Source organism: Typopeltis vanoorti, chromosome 20, assembly GCF_054136105.1.
Source record: "Typopeltis vanoorti isolate ZY-2024b chromosome 20, IOZ_Tvanoo_1.0, whole genome shotgun sequence".
NCBI classification, from domain to species: Eukaryota; Metazoa; Arthropoda; class Arachnida; order Uropygi; family Thelyphonidae; genus Typopeltis; species Typopeltis vanoorti.
In genome coordinates, this window is record NC_143568.1 from 808,442 (window position 1) to 829,468 (window position 21,027).

A 21,027-nucleotide genomic window follows, 5' to 3' on the forward strand; every position below is an offset into this window, starting at 1 on the left:
AAGGACACACTCCAAGGAGTAACTTTTGGCCTTTAATGAAAAATAAAAAGATCTTTATCTCTTATCTATGTCAATGCAGGAAGTGAAAACAACAATGAAAGTCAGGAAGCTGTCTTTGTATAAAGTAATGTTGAAGAACAATCTAGATTCAAAAGCATTTGCAATTTTAGAAAACATAGTAGAATCATAGTTGCCTGATTATAGTACAGGCAACTAAACATCTAATTTTGGCTTTACAAAAGTACTTTGCAATTTGCTGATAATACCTAAACATTTCAGCTGACAACTACTGAAATGTTTAGGAGAGGAAACTAGAGATTTCAATGTCATATGCTTTGTTCTTTTCAAGAAAAAAATAAAGCACATGAATAAACAGAGTGGTTGGGAATGGTTAACAAACAGATATTTGATGCCATGATAGCAGGAAAATGATCCAGAGGGAGACCAAGATCTGATAATATTGGAGTTCTGACAGACTCTGTCTAAGCAACTATACCACATGAAATCATCTGCTCACACATTCCTGAATATTAGCAAAGCAGAGTTCTTTCCTGATATCTTCATTTTTAATATGATTCAGTTTTAATGTTATCTGGTAACTCTCCTAATTTTTCTCAGAATTCCCATATTGTGGTCTCTAGTGTTTGGTCAGCTGTTTTATTTCAAACCTAGCTTTGAGATCACAAGCTAAAATTAGTTTGAACATTGTCTTGTATATAGCCAGTTTAGAGTATTCACCAATTTCTCTCTTATTCCGCAGAGCTCTATTTATTCAGGTAATTTCCTACCATATCAACTTTGCATATTCTAATATATATTTTGATATTTAATTTGACATCTTCATTAAAAATTCTGTCTGAGTAGCTGAAATGTTTTATTGTCCTATGGGACAATAAAACCTTTCAGAATGCAACTGAAATTTTTAATGTTCATTTGGAGGGAAATTGTTGGCAGGAAGTTAGTAATAGTGTAAGCTTTTCATATATTACTATTATAGTATCCTGTACACTACGAACACTGTCAGAAATTTGATGATGATGATGACGATTTGAACTGCAAACAGTTGATTTTTTGAAAATATAACAACTCTTCACAAATACTACAGGCCAATGCAGCTGCTTTTACAATAGTGAATTGAGAAGGAGAGCAGAGATAATGAAGTAAGATGGCTGATTGTGTGAGACAAAAGAAGTTCAATTTTTGAATCTATGGAGTGAATTTGAAGGAAAGTTTGAATAGTTTAAAATTCATAGATTGCATTTGAAACGATTTAGTGTTGGGTATTTATAAAAGCTATTATTTTCTGAGAAAGCAGAGTCAACGAGTAATGTAGTAAATTATCAAATTCTACTTGTGAAGCAGGATAGCACAACTAAAAAGATTATACAACAGGAGGAAGATGGATATGAGGTTGAAGATGTGGTTGCAGCAGTAGCACAAGGTGATGAATGCTTAAAGATATGGATGAGACAGGTAAGAATGGAAATCAGAGTCATGATCAGGGAGATGGTAGTGGTCAGACCAAAGGGAAAGAGAGGTGTGGTATAGCAGCTAGAATAGAGAATGTTGGTGCTGGTAGAATGGTCTCAAAGACACAGAGATTGTTATGCGTGTACACAAATGTAAGGAATATTTGAAACAACAGAGCTGAGTTTGTTGCATTGATTGAGCTAGTATACCCAAAGATAATTCAAATAAGGGAAACCTGGATATCTGAGGAGGATGTGATGTCGGGAATAGAAATGGAAAGATATATAATTTTCCAGAAGGATAAAAATGTGAAAAGAGAAGGGGGGGGGGAGTACCGTTAATCATTGCAGAGGAATTGTATCTACAAAGTGTGGAGGATGATAGTGCATGCACAGATTTTGAATCTGTGTGGTGTGAAATTGAAATTAAAAGGCTAGTAGGTAGTATATCCTATCTAATAGGATATACTAGCTACATTCCCTGGCCTATATGTTATAGGCCAGGGAATGTAGAGAATACTGATTATATGGAATGTTTAGGCAAATTGGCTGGGCATGTAAAAATGAGATAATCCTGATGGAAGACTTTAATTACAGAAATATAGAATGGAAGGAAGAGATAGTGTATGGCAGGGGTTCTCAACCTGGTTGTGGTTGTGGACACATTCAAGATTGGGAAGGGAGTGGTGAGCAAGTATAAATTTTCTATGAAAATTTATACCTGTTTATTGTATCAAATGATAACAATTAATAAATTAATTAACTAAGAAAGTAGGATAAATATACATGCAACATTTATTATTCAACTAAATTAAATCATTGCACAATAAGCAAAAATATTTTTCTTTACTCTGGACAAAACAATAGTCTTCTTCCTAATTGCTGTTGAATTTATGGGTTCATTGTCTTTTATTTGGATTACTCATTTTGGGGCAAAATTTTTAAACATGAGAAAACAATGCATGGTCAAAGTGTGCCGACAACACCAGTGAAGTAGTGACACATCCCTCAAGAGCAAGGTTGCCAGGAGACTAAATACATAAAACATACGCACAAAATTAGCACTGGTAACATTCGCACTCAAAGACAGAGGAATTACAAAATGCTCATAATATAACAGAAATGTTTATGATTTCAATATTATTACCAGGAGAAGACTTATATTTTCCAGTTTTACTTTTATTTTTTCCATAATAATTGACAGCAGATGCATCAAATAGCTCCACAGGTGCAAATGTGCCTGTGGACACAGGGTTGAGAACCGGTGGTGCATGAGAACAAAGAGAGTGAATTTGTTGAGTTTCTGAGAGATAAATATCATAAGCAGCATGTGACTCAGGCAACTAGAGGCTTTAATGTTCTGGATTTGGTGATAACTTCACAAGATGTAGTTATTAATGAGTTATTAACACTGCCACCCAGTTGGCAAGAGCATGAGGTACTTGTTTGGGAAGTGGTTAAACAAGAAAAGGTTACTGCCAAAATTGGATATATGGGGAATTATAAAGCAGGTGATTATAGGAAGCTCTGTAGTCAATCGGCATCAGTATGTTGAGTAGATGAGCTGAGCAGAAAAGATGTTGACAGTGCATGGAAATTCACAAGACAGTATCTGACACCAGCAATGTATAACTAATAACTACATACCAAGGATTAAGCGAGTAAACAGAGTAGGAGTGTAATGATGAAAAGTGAAATCAAGCAAGCTGCGTTGGAAAAGAAAATGCTATGGAGGAGGTACAAGCAAGTTGGTGGTGTTCAGATCCATGAAGAGCATAAAATGCAGGCTAGGAAGGTGATGAGCATGGTAAAGAAAGAAAAGGTGCAGTATGAGACGAGATTGGCTGGTCAGGCCAAGGTTAACTTAAGGGAATTATTCCCACTATATGGAAGGGAAGAGAAAGAATAATTGACAAGTTGACACTAGTGGATAATCATGGAAACAGAATAACAGTTGCAAAGGATATAGTGGAGTTATTGAAAAAGCACTTTATCAGTGTACATCATACAGGTGTAAATGATGTGGTGTAATATATAGAAGGGAGGCTAGTATTAGGAGAATTGGAAAAGAAAGCATCTGAGGTGTATCAGGTGTTGATTGGGTCAGATGTTAATAAGGCTGTGGGAATGGATGACATATCGGTATGTATTCTTAAGGAATGTGCACAACAGTTGGCTATGTCCTTGACCTAGTTATTTAATGAAAGTCTTGCATTGGTTAGAGTTCCTAAGGGATAGAAAGAAGACAAAACAGTTCAATTCTAGAACCACTCCACCAGCATGGTTCTAGAATAGAACTTTTCAATTATAGACCAGTCAGTATAACTGCATCTGTGGTCAAGGTATTGGAGCGATTGGGTTGATGAACAGCATGGATTTGTAAAGGGGTAGGTCCGGTTTTAGAAATTTACTTGCATTTTATGATAGGGTAATGAGTGAGTTAGATAAGGGAGAATCGTATGCAGTGATATTCTTGGATTTTGCAAAGGTGTTTGATCGATTACCACATGATAAGTTGGTATACAAGCTGCAGAGGATGGGAACAGATAGTATATTGGTTAGATGGATTGGAAATTGGCTCTCTGAAAGATACCAGCAAGTTGTGTACGACGGATCAGTGTCTCATAAAAGGAAGGTAACCAGTGGCATACCCCAAGGTTCTGTTCTTGGGTCCCCTGCTGTTTAACTTGTTTGTAAATGATATATCATGTGGAATGACTGGGGATCTTCAGTTGTTTGCTGATGATGCAAAGTTTGGGAGAATTATAAGAAGCGCTGCAGTGGTAATTCCCTTCAGGAAGATTTGAATCGACTTTTAATGTTTGTAAAGGGTAGGTCTGGTTTTAGCAATTTAAATTTGGCAATTAAATAATAAGTGCAAGGTGTTGCATTTTGGAGTGCAAAAATATAAGGCTCTGTACTGTACTGTACTGACGGTGCCGTACTGCAGGAAGTGGATGATATTTGAGATTTGGGAGTGATGGTTGACAGTAGACTGAAGTTTAGAGGTCACATCGTAGTGAGGCTATGATAAGAAGTACTCTAACATGCAAGGATAAGGAAGTGGTCATGCCACTGTATAAGGCACTGGTCAGACCATACTTGGACTTTGACGGTATATATCAGAACACAAAATTATAAGTAAATAATTATTTATTGACTTATTGCTGATATTTTGCTGGTGTTATAACCAGTATCTTCAGAGTACAAAAACACAGTTTGTCACAGTATGCGAGACTACAACAACATGGTGTAGCAAAGGGACTAGTTTAACAAAACTGTAGCAACAACACAAAGACTAAAGGCCTAAAAAAAATTTTTATAATGTTTTATTTTATTTTTTTTTTAGATAAAGGGAGCCTAATTAGGACTTTAGTCTTTGTGTTGTTGCTACAATTTTGTTAAACTAGTCCCTTTGTTACACCATGTTGTTGTAGTCTTGCGTACCATGACAAACTGTGTTTTTGTGCTCTGAAGATACCGGTTATAACACCAGCAAAATATCAGCATTAAGTCAATAAATAATTATTTACTTATAATTCTGTGTTCTGATATATACCGTCAAAAATAAACAACATGTGTGATTAACACATAAGCCTTTCTACACATACTTGGACTATTGTGCTCAGATCTAGTCACATGGTTTTCAATGTGATGTGAAGACATTGGAGAGGGTCCAGAGATGAGTGACTAAGTATCAGGAGTTTGGAATGCTGGCTATGGAGAGAGAGAGAGAGTGAAGAAATATGATTGCAGAGTTTGGTGGATAGGAGAAAATGAGGTGATATGATAGAGACATTTAAGTTAGTGAGAGAATGTTATTGGATTAATCCAGATGGAATTATAAAAAGAGTAGAAGGTGAGAGAGGGAAATACCAGAGGCCACCCCTGGAAGTTATAAGAATGTGGTGAAGAGGGGTGAGGAGATTTTTTACATTGAGAATTGTCAATGAATGAAATGCATTACCAGAATGTGTTGTTAATGCAAGAAGTGTTAAGGATTTTAAGATTTGGTATGATAAGTTTGTTGTCAGTTGAATGAACTTCTCATGATGAGCCTGTTAACTTAATGGAAGATGCAATAATAACAACATTGCAAAGGTATTTTCATTTATAAATTTTAATTTCTGATTTAAATAAATTAAAATAATTAAATGATTTTCTTACCTGGGGGGTGTGTAAGGTGGAGGAGGAGGTGGTATAGTTCCCCTCAATGTTCCAGCTCTACTAGAGGGTCTATAAAAATGATAAAAAATTAATAATAATAATCACTTATTGTTTGCAGAAAACAAGATTTTTAATTAAGATGGCTCCTGTTATTCATTCAGAACATGTTGTGTTCAAATCTAAAAATTGTATTTTATATACATAAAAATAAAAATGTGGAAAATACACAAAAATATCAATAAAAATTGTTGTAGACAAGCTCCATTCAAAACAAACAGCAGTTGTCAGAATCTAAATATCATGTGAAGGCAAATAGTTGAACAAAGAAGGGAACCAATGCAGACAATTATAAAAGTATATTTCATGACAGCATTCATGTGTGTATAATAACATCATTATTTACCATGTGTTGTCAGTCAAAAACAAATTTTATTAGATATCTGAGATACTAGATATCATTAAATTCCATCACACCAGAGAGAAATTTTTAATGTTTTGAACTGCTTTGCTAAAACCAAAAGTTTAATTACATCAAAAGAAGAAAAGAAAAAAAAATCAATTTAAATTATTCAAGCAATAAAGAACAAGCCACTTAAAGCAAAAAATAAATAAATAAATTAATTAATTAAAAGGAAGAAAGAGAATATTTCATTATTTCATACTGGTTTGCAATTCGGTAAACATAAGTTATTACAAGCAAAAAAAATGCTTTTTCAATCCATCTTGAACTGGCTCAAAATAAAATTCACTGTAGAGCACACCAATAAGATATGACTAAGCAAACACTACAGTAGCAACCTCTTAACTGCTGATGGACAACAGCTTGATGCAGAGTTGAATTTTTGATTGTTGACATTTCCATTGTCTTTGTAAGAACTATCAGAAGGTCTGTAACAAATTTACATTATTCAAACAACTGTATTCAGTAGTGGTACTTTTATAAAAAAAGTGAAGGATGTGTCAAAAGTTAAAGTGAGCATGTGATACACTGACTGGTTTTGGCTTAATATATACTCTAGACATAATGAAACCCTGTTTTCACTAATCATGCCACTACAAGTAGTCCAATTAAAACCAAAATTAAAATGATTCAATAAATTTTAATGGAGATCCTAAATACCAAATTTCACTTAATGCCATCCAGTGAGTGCAGAATCATGATTACTAAATTTTACCAATAAAATTATCAAAATGAGTTATTGTAATATTTGATTGAGTTATTGTAAAATACATTTTAGATAGTTTTGCTCCTTTGTGTGCCTCAGAAACAAAAGTGAAAGAGAGCATATGACACAATGATCTGTTGTTGGCTTAACAAACTGAAGTGGCTCAACAAATTTTTTCAGATCCCATAAATAATAATTTTTAATATCCATCCAGCCAAAGTATGTAAATAACTTTTATGAACAGATGACAATTCCTCAAAATGATTTAACAGCTACTTATGCAATTTTCAAAAAATACCTAGAAATTATGTGAATATAACAAGAATTTTACATGATAAATCCCATTTATGAAAGGTTAAAAGGATAAGCTAATCCACAAACCTTTCTCTAGCCCAAACATAGTACTTTTTCAAACCACTTCAGGTCTCTAAATAAGCAGAATGTTGATCTTGCACTAGGAGATAAATATCATCTGACAGCTAAAGACTTGCAAAAACATCCATGTGCCACTGTAGGATTTAAATTTGCAGCCTGTTGGTTTGAGAGTCTGTTAACTAAGCCTGTCATTGAAAATGATTATGTATAAAACAAGGAGCCTCTGTAGCTCAGTCAGTATAGACGAATCCCTTTGGTCGGAAAGACCTGAGTTCAATTCCCATCAATGATGTGAGGAATCTTTATCTGGTCACTTTTGACTCCAAGGTGAGTTAGCCAAGCTCATATGAGATAGCAGGTTTTTCGCCTAGAAACTAGAGTTTTTCATCCTCCAAAACAGGCAAACACAAACATCTACAGACATAGACACACTGGGAGGCATAGAGCTAATCACCTTGTCCTCGATACGGTAGCAGTTAAGTGAATAGAAAATCCTCAACACCGTAAGGTAAAAGAGGAGGGAAGGAATAAGAATAAGAAAAAATATATATAACAGGGTAGGCAAATAGGTATGGTTGAAAGCAAATAAATTAAATTAACAAAATAAGAGAATCAGCCAAAACATCAATGAAGTATATAATTGTGTTCAACTAATTTAACATATGGATCTGAGAGGAGGATAAAGGACAAAGCAAGATAACTTGAAGCACAATTTTACATAGCCAGTAAGGAATAAAGTAAACTAAGAAGGGCTCTGAACAGATATCAAATTTTTACCTTTTTGTGATTCACCTAATAAGAGGTAACAGATAAAGCCAGGCTGGTAATTTAGGTCTTAGTTGATCAAACTATATTCTGCACCAGCTTAAACTACGCTGAAATCATATAACATAATTATATGGCAAGTGAGCTGAAGAACATCCTTAACCAAACAAATCTCTCCCTATTCATAGCAGAGACCATTTCACTGTTTACTAGTGTAAACAGTGAAATGGTCAGCTTTGGAATCAAACAGAACAAAAAAAAAAAAAAAAAAAGGAAGATTTTGCACCTTCTTTATGCCTGTGGTGCCAATGAATGCATTAATGCATGGTGGTGGTGGGGGAGGGGGAGGAATACAGGAATTCATTGATTGAAAAGGGTTACCAATATAAAGTGGGAGAAAAATTTTTTTTCTGAAGATGTAAAGAGTATATCAAATAAATAATAGATCTCAAATAATAGACCTACAATTGTTTCAGGAAAAGTTTGATGAGGAGAAAAAAAGTAGAGTTAATAGTAACTGTCAATACCTGATGGATTTTTGCAATATAGGCCAGTTATTATTAATGCCACTTTCTACCATAAAGAAGTGCATTAATTCGCATGAAGAGACTATAAAAGAAATGACTATATTATTATTGACACTATGAGGTTCTCTACAAGATAAAATGTAATCACATCAGAAAGAAACACATGCAGATGAGAAGAATTCAGATATGAATTACAGACATACATACATACATATACATCATTCAGGAATCTGAAATAGTTTGAAAACAAGAATCAAATTCTGGAGAATAGTACAATAAAGAAGAAATTGACAAATTCAGCCCAAGAAAAATAGGAAATCTGCAAATACAAAAAAGTGCGATTAGACATAAGTTAAAGAAGTAGAAATTGTACAGAAGTTCCACACCAGAAAATATTCTAAAAGAGTATGTGCTGTTAAAGAATATAGAAAAAATGTAGGAAAGCTGAGTTATGTGTAAAAACAGATACAAAAATCAAAAGAAATAAAATAAGAAATAGATATAAAAATCAAAAGGAAATACAAGAGAATCATTGGGTTGGTTCAGAGGTGAAGAACTGAAAAAATCCAATGAGGATAACCCAAGATAATATCTCTTACCTAGAGAATTATGAACACGAGGATAGACTGAGGGAATGTGGTCTTCAGAGTTTGAGTAATGAATGAAAAAAAATAAAAAAAAGGAGAGTTGACAGAATCTTAGCAAGTGATTTTACAGCTCATGGCAGGTGGGAAAGAATTATAAATCATCTCTGAAAACTAAGAAAGAGTTTGGTTGGGGAGCATGTGAAGTCTAGGTTCTTCTTGTGGCATGAGGTAAGTGTGTGGAATGCACTATCAATGGATGCTATGAGTGCATTTTCAGTGAATGTGTTCAAGGAGAGATATAACATGCAGTGAGTGTGTGAGTGACATAGGTCCCTCCTTCAATGAGGTGAAAATAAAACATTGATAGAATTATAAAGGAATCAGTATTCAACCCACATATATTTTATAAAATTTTATCACAATCAATATTTCCATAATGATATTTTCTGTACCAACTAGAGAGGTCAGTCAATATTATTAAAACATAATGTGGCCAACATACTTGGTATTTTCACACTTTACTTGGAATACATGTTCTTTGTCCCCTCTATTTTTTTAATACTAATATCATAATCACTTTCTTTTAACAAAGAAGTAACAGTTACAAAAACTACAATACAGAATTATTCAGTCTTCAAACTACAGATTGTCTATCCAAAACTATCACCAACTACAAGACAAAACTAATTAATCCCTACACATAAGCTGCATTGCTAGAAAAAGCTATAAAATTAGCTCTCTTTTTCTTTTATGATAATTATCTTGATGATTATCTTAAAAAAAATTATCATCTTTGCAATCCCTATTTAGTCTAGATTATTGTCCTCGAACAAAGCAAGCTGCATTATAGTATGCCATATATTCTATATGACTGCAGTAACATGGTATATATGGCTTGTATATATTGAATATATTGATTTACCTCATCAGGGATACAATTATAAACTGTCAACACACACAAAAACACTCGAAACAATATGTGGAAAAAAAAGTTAGACAAGCTGACTCGAGTCTAGATGACCTTGCCTTGGATATCTTACACAGAATCAAATGGAAAAAAAAAACTACTATGCTTCACTGCAACAACCATAAACTTCAAAGATTTTTCTTAGAATCAGCAGCAGATTTGAAAAACAACCTAATCTTAATAAATATGGTAATGATCAACTTCCCAAGAGTTAGGAAACTAATTCTTAGGCTTCCCACCCAACAGCTAAGGCTAGCCAACAGTACCCATAGAGGGCACCTTCATAGAACTTTAGACTTTTAACCTAACTTTTTTCTATTTATTTCTTTGAGTGTTTCTGTGTATGCTTTTACAATTTTAAAATTGTATCCCTGATGTTATCTCTATGACAGACGAAATATAGGATCCATTAAACTTGTGTTTAATTGTTCATATGTCTGTATTCATTCCATTAAACTTAATGAGTTTAAACCAACACATAAGCCTAAATACGTGACTATTTGGTTTACCCTATATTAGATATAAAATAAAAGTAAATTAATTTTTAAGGAGACTTTTAATATTATTTCATTCAAATTATTATTTTAATGATTCAACATTTTCTAATAAAAAATAAATTTTTCTTGTAACTTTGAATATCTCATGCAATGTTTCTAAATAAATTATCAAGATAAATTACATAGTGGCTACATTGGTATTACGTATAAAATGTCTAAAATTAAATTTTTGGAAAGGTAAAAAAAAATTATAAATCACATTTAATTTTAAATTGACTATATTTTAGTTTGATTACTGACTGTACCTGGGTGTACTTGTTTTAGGTAGTGTAGAAGAGGGACTACCAGTTCGAGATCGAGGTAATGAAGAACAAGGAGTAGAACTTGAACATGGAAGGCTATCCCTCTTGGTCGTTAGCTGACGCAAATGACTATTAGCTCGATTAATAGAGTTGTACTGATTCAACTGCATGCTGAAAAAATGTTTACACACAAATCAGTCTATGATATTAACTTACAATCATTTTAAAATATTTTATGGTACAGCAATTACTTATAATGCAGTCAGCATTGAGAGAGAAATGTGCGATGTCACACTGCACCGTTTAAAATTAGTACAGGTCCCAAACATTATACATCAATTACACAAGTTATAAGCTACTAATATGATCCACTTTTCCAAACCGTTCAGCTTCTCTTCATAACTCTTCTTTTCTGTTCTCTATGGCTCAACTCGTCATAGTAGAACTGGCAACATGTCTATCATAATGAACTTCGAAGTTATTTACACTCCCTACATTCACAATGCACTCTGGCAATGCCTTCCACTTACCAACAACTCTCCACATAAAAAACCTACTCCTCACACCCTTCTTCACCACATCTTTATGCAACTTGCAGGGATAACCTCTTGTTCTTCCCATTTTACTGTCCACTCATTTTATGATTCTTCTATATTAATCCAGTAGAATCCCTTAACTAACTTAAAGGTCTCTATCATCTCTTCTCTTTTCCTCATATCCACTAAATCTATAATCCATATTTCTTCAACTGCTCTGCATAACCAACAACTCCAGAGTCTTGATTTCACTTTGGTCATTTGTCTTTGGGCCCTCCCTAGTGTTTCTACATCACAATGAAAACTCGATGACCAAATTTGATCACAATAGTCCATGTGTGGTTGGACCACATAGAGGCACCACCACCACCATTATATTCCTACATCTCCATGCCACAGAAAAACATCGCTTAACGTGAATTCGATATGCAATAATCAGTTAGCATGATTGAGTAAAATGATACTATTTCCCGTTTTAAGCGAGTGATTAATCAGTTAAAGATTTTTTTATGTCAAGCAAAATTTTTTGTCATCAATCTGCAGCGAGCGGTGGCACTTGTTCATGTAGCAGCCAGTGGGCAGTTACAGTGCTGTGGGCAGTGGCCAGCGGCACTCGGCAGTTGACTTAAAGCTATCATCGCAAGCGCACATACAAACTCTGTTCTCTTGATCAATCTCTTTTCCTTCATTTTGCTTTAATTTAGATATCTATAAGGCTTTATTATATTCAATCCATGATATGGAAAAGAGAAAGACTGATAAAGAAAGCCGCAGTAATAAAAAGAGAAGAGAAAAGTAATTAAGTTAAAGGAAAAGCTGCAAATCATTAAGAGACATGAAAGTGGCACTAGTAATACAATGAATGTGTGAGACCTGGGATACAGCGAGTCTACGGTTCAGACTATATTAAACAAGAGCAAAGAATACAAAGAACAAGGAAAAGTTGCTACTGCTACAAGTATACAATGAATATTCTGGCAAAGGTTTTCAATATTTTTACATAATTGAAAGAATCCCAATTTCAAGAAGAATGTGAAAGCTTTACAGTGAGTTTAGGATGGTTTAATCATTTTAAAAATTGAGCTGGACAGCATAACATAAGAATAACTGGGGAATCTGCTACTTCTGATAAAAATTCTGTGGCCAAGTTTCCTGAAGAATTGTAAAGGATAATTCAGAAGGGTGTCATTTCACGATCATCAAATATTCACTGTCGATGAAACTGGTCTCTTTTGGAAGTGTATGCTAACAAAAACTTTTCTAGCTAAAACTGAAGTATTTCAACCAGGATACAAAGTATCTAAAAAGAGAAGAAAGGCAATGCCTTCTACATTGCCCCCTAATAAAAGTCTTACACTTTTATTAGGAGGCAATGCAGAAGGCAACTTTGAACTCAAGCCTATGTTAGTTTGTGAATATATTTGTGAGTATCAAGACAATCCGAAACATATGAAGGTCACCAAAAGACAGCCATGCCTTCTTCAAATACGCTGGAGTATACAACATCCCTTGCTCTTGTGGTCTAAACTACATAGGTCAGACATCAAGAAGTCTTGAAATCAGAAAAAAAGGAACACATAGGGGATGTTAAAAACAACAGAATAGATAGTTCTGGATTAGCCCTCCACTTCTTCAACACAACCCACACCACAATGGGACAAAAGTTCCATGCCTTATCTAGAAGAAAATTTCTGGTGTCGCAATTTCAAAGAAACCACAGTGGTTCTCCATTCTGAAAGCAGTCTAAACAGAAACCAAGGAATGATCCTGTATGACATATGGAAAACCCTAATAAGATTGCTAAGCTTGCCAGAATTTAATTTCATTACAAACTACAGAGCATGCACACACAACAATAACTAATGAAACACACGGTCCATGCGTATGACGATAAGCATCTTTTTAATTTTGTTATATTTTATACATTTGTTCTATGTACTAGCGACTCTGAGTTGTCTTTACCATTTGTATGCCATGAAGAAGCCAAACAGTCTAGTTGGTGAAACTTGTTAGCATAATTTGTCATTAAATTTACTGGTCCAAAAAAACCCAGTGTAATCTTATTCTAAAATTAACCTATGTTAGTTTATCATACGCAACTGAAGAAATCAGCACAATTTGAAAATAACTTGGATTTAATGAACTGGATAATAAAGATGTGAGAAATTTGCTCGATTCCCATTTGGAACAGTTAAGCGAGAATGATCTCCTTCAACTAGAAAAATGGCATGCATATGAAGAAGATGAAGATATAAGGAGTGCGAACAAGAAGAGAATGTTATGACTAAGAAACTAACTGCAAAAGAACTTGAGCTAATATTCAATCACATTGAGCATGCAAAAAAATTTGTCTGATGCTGATCATGATATGGAATGAAGCTTCGAAGTCCACTGAAATCTTGATAAAGCAATCGCCAGCTATTGCAAATTGCAGACAAGAAGAAAACGTCGAGGACTATTCAAACATCTTTACTTAATTTTTTTTGTAAAAAAGTAGCTCAATCAAATGTTTAGACATTAAATAAAAATTTAAGCAACTGATTTTTATTAACTTTGATGATTTTATCCATAAATAAATTTTTCTGTAATTTTTTTTTCAGATTTATGCTAACTGTTGGATGAATTATAATTATTCTTATTGTTTATTAAATTCGCTTAACACGATTTTGCTTAGCACACATTAATTGATGGATTAATTAATCAAGTTAAGCAAGGTTTTCCTGTACTTTCAAACCACTCATTCAGCTGGGTACCTCTTCATCTATTCTTCTAAAGATCAACTTCATCCTTTTGCACATCCTGAAGTGTATAAAATTCCTTGTTAAATTAAACTTGCCAAGAAATTATATTTTGTTTAATCCTTTATCCAAGTGTAATCAAACAAAGTTTGCATGTGAAGCATCTTAATGACTAGGCTACTTGTATATAGAAAACTAATGGAATGGCTTCACATTAATTATTTTGTTTTCCTATAATGCAAATCACATATAATTTTGGGTGTGTATATGCATTATGGGAAGAGCCACTACTCAAACTGGTTTTGACCTTTATTGTGGTACCATTAAAGTGCAGGGCATACCTCTCCAAAAACTCTGAGTGATCTACAAGATTACATTGATTCTTGCTCAGTGACCCTAAATGATCACTACTCATCACCAGTGATGTGAATCACTCTAGGACAATAAATTCAGTGGTGATTCCACTCAGTGACAGGCAAAAACATGCCAGTGAGCAGAGTTGCTTTACTCCTCAGAAAAGCTGCCATTGTGGGAGTCAGACCAAGAAAATGTACCAAGGTTGAAGTGATGCAGAAATCATATATTTCACATATACAAGTAGCAAAAAGGTGAACACCTTATTATTAAAATACTCAGGATTAGAGCTAGTTGTAGAAAGTTTTACACATGGTTATAAATTAAATCAAATTTTCCAAGAAATTATATTCTTGCTTAATCCATTAGCCAAATGTAAGCAAACAAAATTTGAGTTTGTGAAATATCTTCATGAATAGGCTAATTGTATATAGAGGCTAATGATTTCACATTAATTGCCTTACTATCGCATAAGGCAAGTAACATAAAATAATTTATGCAATTACTTAGATTATATGAAACTTATATGAATTAATGTAATGCCATTAGCCTCTGAAATATCCTCATGACTAGGCTACTTAACCTAGTCATGAGGATATTTCATGAACAAACTTTGTTTTGCTTAGACTTGGCTAAAGAATTAAACAAGAATATAATTTCTTGGCAATTCTTGTAGAGAGGCTTATATGCTGGTTAAACACGATAACTAATAATTAAGGAATTGACAGCATACACTAGAAATATAAATGAAGTGTACACTGTCAATTCATTAATCATTAGTTATCATGTTTAACCAGTGCATAAGCCTCTCTACAAGAATTACGATCATCCACGGAGATTCCTTCGCATGCAAGGCTCGCCATTACGGCAAACTGAAGCTGAAGTTATCCAGACAACTTAATCGTCTGGCATTCCTAAAACACTGCTGGGATAATCAAGTCATCCCTAACTGTGTAAAATTTAAACACCGCTTCATTTCACAGAAAGCTCTCCATATCTACAACCGGGCGAGCCAGGCTTTACTTTGGGAGCAAATTACCGCTACACGCGGTTCCCTAGCTGACATAAACAGAGCTATTTTAGTGCTAGAAAATGAGCTTTCAAATATGCTTAATCACGAGCTTTGGTCAGTCCTACATGATATCTCGTGTACGGCAGCTAATAAAGAATTCGAATGAATACGGAGCCGACATATCAACAAGTTTGATAAATTAATAAAGAACTCGGTGCCCAAACCTAAACTACAAACCAACACTGTAGTTAACCTTTCTTCAGTTATCTTGAAGCCTGAAGCACTCAATGCTCTGTCACGTGGTCACAATTCGCCATCTCCTAAGAAATTACCGGCCAAGGAATTAATGATCCAAATTGAACGCAGGATTTGTCACCTTCCAAACCACATCACCAACGATATTAGATTGGATGTAGCCTGTGTTCTCACAAAAGCAAAACCTCCAAAAACCAACATATCCATTAGTGAATACAAGTCACTACAAGAATTGAAGAAAAACAAAGAAATAGTGATCACCAAAGTGGATAAGGGGAACGCCACTGTGGTACTCAATCTTAATGACTACACAGGTAAGCTTAAGGAGTTTACTATTAGATCGAGCCACTTACTTCCCTATTGAATACAATCCTACCAATTCTCAAATTAGAAAACTCCATAGGTTCCTTAAGAAAGTCACTTCTTGGTCTGTGGAGATTACCAACAGACTAAAACCATATAACTCTAGCCCCCCCCCCCCCGCATATATGGGCTCCCAAAAATTCATAAAGAAAATGTGCCATTACGTCCCATAGTGGATGGCATTGATTCCCCCACTTACAAACTAGCCGAGCATTTAGCCAAATCGCTCTCACACTATACTGGCAACACACCATCACACATAAAAAACTCAGCCCACTTCAAAGCCAGTATAGAAAACCTTACACTCCAACATAATGACATAATGGTCAGTTTTGACGTCTCCTCCTTATTCACGAATGTCCCCCTCAAAGAAATCTTAGAGCTAATCCAAGCTAAATTTCCTCCCGATATCTCAGCCCTATTTCAGATTACAATGAACTCAGGCTATTTCGTTTGGCAGGAAAAATTCTATAAACAGATAGAGGGGACAGCCATGGGTTCACACTTTCCCCACCCTTGGCCAACTTCTTTATGGAGACTTTTGAAGAGAAAGCCTTAAACTCAGCCCCACAAAAACCTACCATATGGCTTCGCTACATTGATGATGCGTTCACTATTTGGCCACATGGCCTGGATTCACTCCTCTCCTTCCTAACACACTTAACCAACCAACCCTAGAATCAAGTTTACCTTGGTAAAAGAAAAAAACAATAACCTCCCCTTCCTAGACACACTAGTCACCTGCCAACCTGATGGAACCTTGGTTTTCTCAGTTTATAGAAAACCCACCTATACAGGCAGATACATTCACTAACAATCCCATCAACCCCCCCCCCCCCTTCACAACAGTATGGAGTTATTAAGACACTATTCAACGGGGCAAAAATAATCTGTTCAAATGATCAAGCCCTAACCACTGAACTAAATCACATCCGTGACACTTTCTCAGCCAATGGCTACCCCCTCCCCCAAAAAATACTTAAACCAGTTATCTACAACCCACCTCCCCCCCCCGCCCCAAACACAAAAAAAAGATAACTCTAAATCCATCACCATTCCCTACATCCAAGGCACCTCAGAAAAAAAATGAACAAAATCTTAAAAAAAACATGACCTGACCACTTGTTACAGACCATATAGAAAATTGGCATCCCTTATCCGCTCCACTAAAGACCAACCACTTCCCCTAGACCTACCTGGTGTATACCAGGTCCCTTGCAGCTGTAAATTGTCCTACTTTGGCCAAACAGGCAGGACAGCAAATATCAGAATCTCAGAACACAAGGATTACATCCGATTTCACCAGTACAGCCACGCTCTGGATACTCGCCACAGAATAAGATGGAAGAAAGCCACAGTAATACACCGCAGCAAGTTCAAATATGAAAGACTATTCATGGAATCAGCCTCAGCCCTTAGGAACATGCCAAACCTCAACAAATTTGGATGCATGAGACTGCCTCAAATTTGGGAAACATTTATCAGAAGAACTTCAGCCCAAAGGCCAAGAACCACCAATATAGCCCGCCAGAGGGCACCATCAGGACTTTAGGAAAACGGTAACTTCCTAGCTTCGGTTCTCATTTGCTGTTATGTAGTACTTGCATGCACGTCTTTGTATTAAGTTCCCAAGAAGATGGCAACGTGACGTTTGCCGAAGTATCGGAATGTATATATTAAAGTTTATTTAATTTATATTTCTAGTGTATGCTGTCAATTCCTTAATTATTAGTTATAATTTCTTGGCAAGTTTAATTTATAACCAAGTGAAAGTACTTTAAACAACTACCTCTAATCCAGAGTATTTTAATAAGATGTTAAATCTTTTCATTACATGTATATAGAAAATATAGAGCTTCTGCATTACTTCAATCTTATCTCTTCTGAACCTGCTCTCACTGATGTGGTTTCTGTTGATGTGTAATCCACTGAGGTGGTTTAGATCACTGCATTCTTTAGATGCTTACTTATGGTATGACGACTAATGACGTAGTCCTTGTCAGGGCTGCTTTTGTTGATGCTTTTCCCTGGGAGAAGAGCAGCTCTGCTTGGTGGTAAGATGAGCCTCATCGAGTAGAACTACCAATATGTATCTTTAAGTGATCCAGTTAATAAGTCAAATGATCCTTCAGGTCACTCGCTCATCGAATTTGGGTGATCTGGGAGATAGACCTACCTTTTGGAGAAAGATTGCACTTAAACAATGCTGAAGTGGACTTGATCACAGCATTTCATTGGACACTTGCCCATGGTATAGCCTCTACTGACATGGCCCTTTAGTAGATGCCCTGCCCTGGGAGATGAGTGGTTCTTGCTGGTGGCTAGTGGAGACTTATGCTTGGTTTGCCTTGATGGTGGATCTTTGCCTACCACTGCATGAAGCTGAGGCTTTTGCAGGTTTGTCTAGCAGAACCACCACTGAGTTTAATGGAATATAGTGAGTTATATAAGATTCTTTGAAAAGTTACTCATTGAGGTTAGAGTGATCTGAAGGATTGCCTAGTTTTTGGAGATGCCCCTTTACTTATACATTGGGCTTAATTCTGGGGAGCAGATTGAGTCTGCTTGGTAGTAGATTCTTGCCTGTCACTGAGCAGAGCCACTGATGAGATTTTGATGAGTTTACTAGTGATCCTTCTAGGTCACTCAGTAAGATTTAGAGTTGTAGACTACTCAGAGTTTTTAGGAGAGGTTTCCCCTGCACTTATGAATAACCAACAACACCTAAGCTTTTCTGTACATAAACAAGGTGAGTCTTGTGCATGAAGGACGACAGTGATAATTTTTGCAGTGATCCTCTGTAATTACTGATGGAGTATGGTGGTTCATTAAAAGTTGTGTAGGATTACACCATCAGTTCTATTGCTGATTACATAGACAGGAACAGTCTCTGTGATTAAATTAGGACTTAAGTATTAGCCTAGCTTTCTCTCACCTGATGAAATAGTCATTATTCAAGGAATGTCATACTATTCCACTTTTAGCTTGTCCATACCAAATATACTTTTCATGTTCCTTTCTTCTTACAAAGGCAGTCCATGCTATCTCTCCAAAATAGACCCACACTGACAGGGAATACTATAGGTATCACTGTAGGTGATTGGGTATGAAAGAGGATCCTGACAGTTCTTAATTTGTCTCAGGAAAGTGAAAACTTTGAGTAAAGGTTTGTAGACTGTTCTAATTTTTTGCTGTTTTAGGAGAGAGCACTATTCTGTTGTACCTTTAATGTAGGGTAGAGTATGGTACATGTATATTCAGCTGGGGAGTAGGGGGGGGGGAGTACAACAAAAACCCTGGAGGGTTTTTGTTGTTTAAAAAAATGTTTAACTATTTTGTTTATTTGAGGCTTGTGTTTATAAATATACTAATCTATATATTTCATTTCTGTTTAAAACTATCATATAGTACATAAATGGAATGGTTTCTTCACCAAGTGAAATATACATGAATATCTAGCGATATCTCTATTTTATGATTATAATCATGGTGCGTTATCTTAAAACCATCAAAATTAAAAAAAAAAAAAAAAAGGGCAGTATTGCAAACACTGCTGCCCCATCTCTAGAAACACAGAATTGCAGTTTCATAAACCATTAAGTTCTATTTTCTATAACTATTTTTTTTTAAATTAACAAAACATGGCATTCAAATTAATAATCAATTTTTTTGCATTTGCAATTATTTTATACATCGGTGCCAAATATTATTGTTTACATACTGGATAGTTTCCATTCTTATTTCCTTAAAAGTTCATCAAACATTATACAGAAAAACTACAGTTGTTCTTCCTTTCATATACTAATCAGATATGAAAAAAGTATTTAAAAATATACATTTTTAAATACTTCTTTATTTCTGGTAATCATTTCCTACCTTGCTGTTCAGATTTCCAACAAGGACCAAATTTTACTTTTTTGGTTGTGTTAGCTGCCTTCTATAATGTCTCAAAATAATCTCAACCTCTTTCTCAGAACCTTATGCGAAACCTAGGCACAAATAAGTCTCAATGTCCAGTTCTCCATTCAGATTTGCCCACATCATTGTAAATGACACTGCCTCCCATTCAAGTAGATTATCCTCATATTTAGTGCTGAATGCATAGCTACTCCTCCTTTACCCTTATTGTCATTGCCTGAATATAACATCTTGTGTTTGTTGCTCAGAAAAATCTCACAGGTTTTTGTCTTCTTTTGTTTCAATAATACCTGTCATGTTAATCTGGTACTGACTGAATTCTTCTGATAGTTACATTTCTTTTCCACTGATGCTTCTTATGATGATCTTAAATTCTGTTCATGTTGACTCGAGATTTCTTTTAGTAGCTGAACTTTTGTTGTTGGCCCTGGTTTCTAATTTAAACAATTGGGATTTTCTTTAACTAAACAATACCCCAGTTGGCATGAAATGCTCTCATGCTGTACCATTGAACATCCTTTGAATTTTGGTTTAAGTCAATAGGATTACATCAGCTAAATCCCAAATTTACAAACCATTCTTGTTTGTTCAGTATAGGGGAAGATACATCTTAATAGGTGTAACATGAGAAAGTAAGGATTGGATATTTGTCAGAAGTCCTGATTAGTTCTCTGCATTCCTTAAAAGGAGAAGTGGAGGTCTGCTACTTTATTCGGCTTTAATCCTCAAACACCCCTTACACACACACTTTGTTAATAAAATGTATGAAAAAGAAATTTAGTTTTAGTTTTCAAGTGTGTAGCAAGTGAATCACCAAATATATAGGCCTGGGGATAGAACCTGTAAAATTAATCATCATCATCAAATTCCTAACATGTACCCTCAAGGGGGTGTTCAAGATATTATGATAGTACTATATGAAGAACTTGCATAATTACTAACTTCCTGTCTACAATTTTTCTCCAAACCAATCTATTATCTGTCAAGACTCCAACATTATCAGATCTTATATTTCTGCTAAGGCACTTT

The 21,027-nt window shown here is 35.0% G+C and overlaps 1 protein-coding gene across 5 annotated transcripts in view; it reads right to left on the reverse strand.

Moving 5' to 3' along the window:
• The window catches only part of Scgalpha (sarcoglycan alpha), a 190,403-nt gene that overhangs the window by 29,574 nt on the left and 139,802 nt on the right, over positions 1-21,027 (reverse strand). For all 5 annotated transcript variants that reach the window (XM_090410037.1, XM_090410036.1, XM_090410039.1 and 2 more), the window contains exons 10-11: positions 10,826-10,993; positions 5,637-5,705 (exon numbers count right to left, since the gene is read on the reverse strand). In XM_090410037.1, the coding sequence (XP_090266163.1) occupies positions 5,637-5,705; positions 10,826-10,993 (237 nt within the window). The remainder of the gene's footprint in view (positions 1-5,636; positions 5,706-10,825; positions 10,994-21,027) is intronic.